The following is a 5,928-nucleotide window of genomic DNA, read 5'->3' on the forward strand; positions in this document are numbered from 1 at the left end:
TTCCCCTTTCCCTCCTCCCCTCTCCCCCTCCTCCTCTCCTTCCTCTGAGTGTTGTTTTTTTCTGTCCCATTGTAATTTATGCTCTTTGCTGCTGAGGGAGGCAACATGAAAGGAAGGAGGAAGGTGACAGGTGACAGCTTGTAAGTAAATCAAAACAACAACAACAACAAAAGGTACTCTGAGAAAGAAGTCATTTTTTAGCACAATAATTTCATCTCGGCCCCTCTCAGAACTCTTATCATTACTCCCACAATCACCTTTCACAGCCGAAGGCATCTTTGCTGGAATTCTGTCCTTTTCTTCCAGGTGAGTGACATGGGTTCTGTTCACTCGCTGGGCTTTTGGCAGTCTCACTGGGAGACACCTCAACAACAAAAGGGCTGAGCTGAGTGGTGGAGCTGTTTGTTTAGTAATGTGAATAATATGGGGAATCCTTTCTCATCATCAGGCTCCTCACAGATAAAGTTGTTTGACCACTGGGCTAATCGTCTAAAGTGTGTATGTCATCTGTAGTCTCTAGGGACATGGATGGGTCCAATAAACAACTTCCTATGTCCCAGCTGCCCTCAGATGTCTACATGTATGTCTATTGTGGTATCAATGTCTCTTGGGTTCTTTGTTTTGAAAATGACAAAATTTTATCCTGACTTAAAATAATAGAAAACAGTGCTGAACATTAAAAAGCATGATTCATTCATGGATCCAGGACCACAGGAGGGTCCATTATCTATATAGCAATGAAACAGGTAATAAATCTGCCCATCACTTACCTCTCGGAGACAGTTTTCTCTTCTTTAGAGTAGAGATAACAGAAATATTACTTAATGCATTTGCCGTGACAGCCTACCCGGGATGACATGCATTTGCCGTGACAGCTTACCCGGGATGACATATGCAAATGGTTTACTATAGTACTTGATGTACGTGAGCATGCAGTGATGAAGACATGTCATTGCATCTTAGAATCTCTCCTCGAGATCCAAATTCCTCAACGCATCAATGATCTAGCACTGGCTTTGTGCTTGCTTCTCTAACTACCTACCAGACCAAAGGAGTGAACACCAACCTGGGCTGAGAAAGGACTTTGAGACACCAAGATGGGAGGTCTTTCTGAAGCCACACTGAACAAGTTTGGTTTCTGAAAGAATACAGACTGAGCAGAAAATACCAGCGTCCACCAGACTGTGTATAGGGACTAAATACAGTGCTTTACAAGAGCAAGTGTTAGACTATGAGTTCATCTTATCCTCTGAGTGTGACCAAGTGGACATTACCCAGAGAAAGTAACTCTCCACCTTTAAGAAACGAGGAAAGGGCTCACAGAGCTGCAGCTCCCCGGCACAGCAGCATCGGGCATGGTCAGCAGGCTTCTACCCATATCCCCATGACTCTGTTTCTATTTGAAGTACTGCAAATATTTTCTGACCATTCTACTCACAGCAGCCTTCACCTCCTTGTTCTTCAGGCTGTAGATGAGGGGGTTCAGCATGGGGGTGATGACGCTGTACTGCAGAGAGAAGATCAGCTCTTGAGTTGATCCGGAATTTGGCATGAGGTAGCGGAGTAACCCTGAGCCATAAAAGAAGCTCACGGCGGTGAGGTGGGAGGAGCAGGTAGAAAAGGCCTTGCTTCTGCCTGAGGCTGAGCTCATCCCCAGGATGGTGAGCAGGATGCGGATGTAAGACAAGAGTATTAGGAGGAAGTTTCCAAAGAAGTGGATGAAGCTGGAGCAGAGGAGGGTAGTAAAGCTTGCAGACACATCAGAACAAGACAAGGGGTAGAGAGAGGGCAGCTCACAGATGAAGTGGTGGATATTCTGAGCCTCACAGAAATCTAAATTCAAAGCGACAAGGATATTGATGAAGGCGTCCAGAAAAGCCAGGCTCCACGAGCCCCACACCAGCCCTGCACACAGCTGCCTGTTCATCACCTGACCGTAGAGCAGAGGAGAGCTGATGGCCACATAGCGGTCATAGGCCATCACGGCTAGCAGGCAGGACTCGGTGCCTCCGGTGGCGAACACAAAGAAGACCTGAGCCAGGCAGCCCTCCACCGAGATGGTCTTCCTTACAGACAAGAGGTTCTCCAACAGCTTGGGCACCGTGACCGAGGAGTGGCAGAGGTCTAGGAAGGACAGCTGTCCCAGGAAGAAGTACATGGGAGTGTGGAGGTAGCGATCGACCTTGACCACCAGCAGCAGCATCAGGTTCCCCATGAGGGTCAGAAGGTAAATCACCAGGAAGAGCACAAAGAGCAGAACCTGAACCCGGGGGTCAGCAGACAGCCCGAGCAGGATGAACTCTGGGACGGTGCTGCGGTTCCTCATTGCCTTAAACGTTTCTTTTGGATGCAGTTCCTCACTGCCTTAAACGTTTCTTTTGGAACACGAGAGATAAGTTGGTGACATTCTTTCCTTTGCCTAGCAGACGTGTGAGTATCTGGCCCTCTTCCCTAGAGTTTCACGCTACTTAAAAATGCAGGCTTAAAAATGGTTAACTTGCCTGAGTCACTGGAGCAGAGCCTCTAGCTCCAGAGATATCTTCTTGGGAGCACTGGCTGCTCTTCGGAGGACCTAGGTTCAAATCCCAGCACCCACGTGGCAGCTCACACCTATTTGCAACTCCAGTTCCAGGGAACCCAACACCCCACACAGACATACATGCGGGCAAAACACCAATGCGCAGAAAATAAAAGTTTTTTAAAAGAGAGGAGAGAGAGAGAGAGAGAGAGAGAGAGAGAGAGAGAGAGAGAGAGAGAGAGAGAGAGAGAGAGAAATCAAGTCCAGAGTAAAAATATTACAAGGACATTTTTCATTTTTAAGTGGGACAACTTTGAAATTGTGCTCCTCTGGAGCCAAAGCTCCTTCCTTCAGGGCATGCGCACTACGTCACAGCTTTGTGAAATTCGCAGGGTTAACGGCATCACTTTTTTTTTTAACCTGGTACTGGAGTTCACTGCTCCGGTGATGTCATTGTTCAGACTCCGAATTCCAGCTTTCAGGAGAAATGACTCTGAGAATGTAGCCACGGTTCGCTCAGCTGTTGTCACAATTACGTACAGTGTGAGTGGCTCTTTCCCAGAAAGGACCTGGCTGGGGGAAACATTTTCAGAAGGGGACACACAAAAGCACCTAGCTTGGTAAATGGCTCAAAGTTGCTCAAAATGCATTATCTCAAAATAAAAAGCGATGTGCTGATGAGTGGACAGGCAGCATGGATGAGCCAGGGGAGACAGCCTGCGGCTTCACTGTGCAGAGAGCTGGCCTGCTTAGGGACCAACAGGGGATTTTACACAGCCACACCTTGCATTAGCGCAGACGTAGCAAAGGCAATGGACAAAAAAGTCTGTCAACTGGAAAGGTTTGTAACCTGTTCTGTACTGCCACAAACCTCGGGCTTACAACTAGCAGCAGGCGCATGCATCGTTAAGTGTTCGGCCCCTCGTGTGTTTGGAATCCTTTATGAATCGCTAAGTCTGCAACAGGTGTCTTCTTCTACCCCACCCCTGGTACATGCATGGGGTTCTCCCCTTAAACTCATGGATGGCATCTCAACCATTGCATGTGTGAAAATGGGAGCTAACTACTCCTGAAGGCCATGGGGTGGGGGCGTGGAGGCGGATTGCTGATTTGAGTCTAGTGCTAAAAACAGCAGAAGTGCTGAAGCTTGCCCAGTTTTTATCTCCTCACCTCTAACTCATGTTGAATTGCCTTTAAAAGACAATCCTGAGGAGCAAACCAAACTTCTTACATAACAGAAACGACTTTCTGTTATACCAGAGAGGAGCCTGCTAGCCCAGGAGCCAAACTGCAGACAAGAGGACGAGGGGGCAGGGAAAGTGACCCATCAGGAAAAGGCTAGAGTGGTGGACATTGGGGAAAGCAGCAGAGAAAACCATGGGGTGCAGGGGGCAGGCACTACCTTGCTCCATCTTCTCCCTGTGCAGATGTGTCCCATTTTCCTAGGATATTTGGCGTATCTCTGAATGCAGGAGAAATTCAGAAGAGACTGTACAACCATCCGATCTCAGGGACTGATGTTGCCAATTCTGTTTAAGATCTTTTGTGCATAAAGATGTGCGCTCACCCCTCGATAAGCCTTTCTGGACTTTGGCAGCATGGATGACCCCTCTGTAGATTTAACTACAAAGAAAAGGAAAGCCTTAGACGTCAAACTCCTAAAGAGAATCACAGCGAAGTTTTCACAAACCCGTTTAGCACTATTACACAGCCATATCTCTCTGGCTGTTAATATACTGGTAAGGCCACCATGCTAACAAAGGAGACCCAGGTCTAGCCATTTAGATGGGCCACTGTGTAAAGGTGGCCATTGGGACAGAGAAGCAACGACCTGAAAGCCCAGGGGACAGCTGTGTCTCCTAGATGCTACAAAGCACCTCCTGGGGCAAAGTCGGGGCTCCGTGGCTTAAAAGGGTTACTAAAAGACTCCCCTGGGAATCCCCACTGAGGCTCAGTGATTCACAGTTTATTAAGTCCTCTCCCTAATGCTGTGCGTCTAGATCTACCATATAGAATCATCTGTAATGTATATCGTAATTACTGTGTAGTTGGTGGTCATTTGCATTTACCAATATACTCACTCACTTTACTCAGCTGGTCTGCATCCAGAATTGGAAAGCTCAGTAGCTAAACCAAGAGTCCTTAGCAGAAGACTGACAGCAACTAGACACGGCTGAAAAGGGAGGCTGGCTGGAGAGTAACCGCCTGGCGCGTCTCTTCATCTTGAAAGTGTCTCTCCAGGGTTGTGCTCATGGTGTGTCCTTTAGTGATGTTCGCCTCTGCATTTTAAGTCTCTATATGATTCCATTTTACCGTTCCGTTTTTACCTTGAATATGGATATATTCAAGGGTTATCGTGTTGTAATCTTTCACAAGCACAGAGTGTAATGATTAATGGGCCCAGACTCCCAGTGGATAATTTTATTTTTGAGACCAGGTCTCATTATGTAGCCCTATCTGACCCACGACGCACTGATCTCTACCTGCCTCTGATTGTCAAGTACTGTTCACCACCATGTCTGACCTAACATGTCATTAAAAACATATATTTCAAAGTTATCACCGCGTTGTTTTCTCACCTCATGTCATTTCTCTTAGGAAAGTCAGTTTGGCAGTTCAATTTTATGTTCTCTGGAGTTAATTTCCCTTTTGATAGTCTCTCACTACTTTTTCAATGTTTTCTAACTTGACTTCCTATAACTGTATTTGATAACCATCAAATACGGACATTTTCACCTCTTCTACATCTGCTATATTTGTTTCAGGTTATTTTTCAAAAATAAGCAATTTGGGGTCCAGAGGTTTCTTTGTGCCATGCCTAACCACTCTCCTCATATGCATATACTAAAGTAGTAATGCAGCTTCAGTGGGAACAGGAGGGCCTCCCAAGGGATCTCTGAAACCTCTGGACCTGCAGGAAAAGGACCTGCCATGAGAAAAGGGACTTTGCTGATGGCATCAAGGTTACAGGCTGAAGGAGGGAAGACGGCAGCCACATACAGGCTCCAGCCAGCCAAAGGGCAGCCACATACCGGCTCCAGCCAGCCAAAGGGCAGCCACAGTTTGAAGTCCAGGAAAGCTGTTGGGATCACTTCCCTTTCTCCGCTAGCCCAAGAGGAAATGGTTGTTAGTGACATTGTCCACTCCCCATCCTGTTCTGTCTCTGAGGCCACGGGATGAGGTTGCTCTCTGTTGTCACTGCTGCTCTGGGAAGCTCAAGACATCTATCACAATCAAAACCTCAGGCCTCTTCAGGATTCTCTGACGGTCGATCCAGTGGGCGTGGCTTGCATTGGGATTTCATGTGAATGGAAGGACGAGAAATGGGTTTTATTTCTGAAAATAATGATAGGCCGTGTGTAAACATTGACCCAGACCCAGATCTCACTTCAGAAATGTTTGCATAGAGA

The 5,928-nt window shown here is 47.0% G+C and overlaps 2 protein-coding genes across 7 annotated transcripts in view; both read right to left on the reverse strand.

Annotated features, from left to right (window-relative positions):
- Window positions 1-5,928, reverse strand: part of LOC116078984 (olfactory receptor 8S1-like) — a 68,161-nt gene that overhangs the window by 34,456 nt on the left and 27,777 nt on the right. Inside the window, exons 1-4 of one of the 6 annotated variants that reach the window (XM_031354491.1) lie at window positions 5,551-5,881; window positions 4,604-4,845; window positions 4,086-4,141; window positions 3,921-3,980 (exon numbers count right to left, since the gene is read on the reverse strand). In XM_031354491.1, coding sequence (XP_031210351.1) covers window positions 3,921-3,930 — 10 coding nt within the window. In that variant the 5' untranslated portion in view covers window positions 3,931-3,980; window positions 4,086-4,141; window positions 4,604-4,845; window positions 5,551-5,881. Of the gene's footprint in view, window positions 1-2,938; window positions 3,092-3,920; window positions 4,142-4,603; window positions 4,846-5,550; window positions 5,882-5,928 lie in introns of those variants that run through there. The other 5 variants (XM_031354522.1, XM_031354512.1, XM_031354501.1 and 2 more) reach the window with 5 other exon arrangements.
- LOC116079008 (olfactory receptor 8S1-like) lies at window positions 1,304-2,443 on the reverse strand. Its single transcript, XM_031354544.1, has 2 exons — window positions 2,365-2,443; window positions 1,304-2,329 (listed from the first exon to the last, which is right to left on the reverse strand). The coding sequence occupies exon 2, from the start codon at window positions 2,324-2,326 to the stop codon at window positions 1,397-1,399; it is 930 nt and encodes a 309-aa protein (XP_031210404.1). The 5' UTR covers window positions 2,327-2,329; window positions 2,365-2,443; the 3' UTR covers window positions 1,304-1,396.

This window comes from Mastomys coucha, unplaced genomic scaffold (genome assembly GCF_008632895.1).
Source record: "Mastomys coucha isolate ucsf_1 unplaced genomic scaffold, UCSF_Mcou_1 pScaffold11, whole genome shotgun sequence".
NCBI lineage: Eukaryota > Metazoa > Chordata > Mammalia > Rodentia > Muridae > Mastomys > Mastomys coucha.

Coding starts and splice junctions, on each gene's coding strand:
- LOC116079008 (XM_031354544.1), bottom strand. CDS start 2,326: ATGAGGAACCGCAGCACCGTCCCAGAGTTCATCCTGCTCGGGCTGTCT.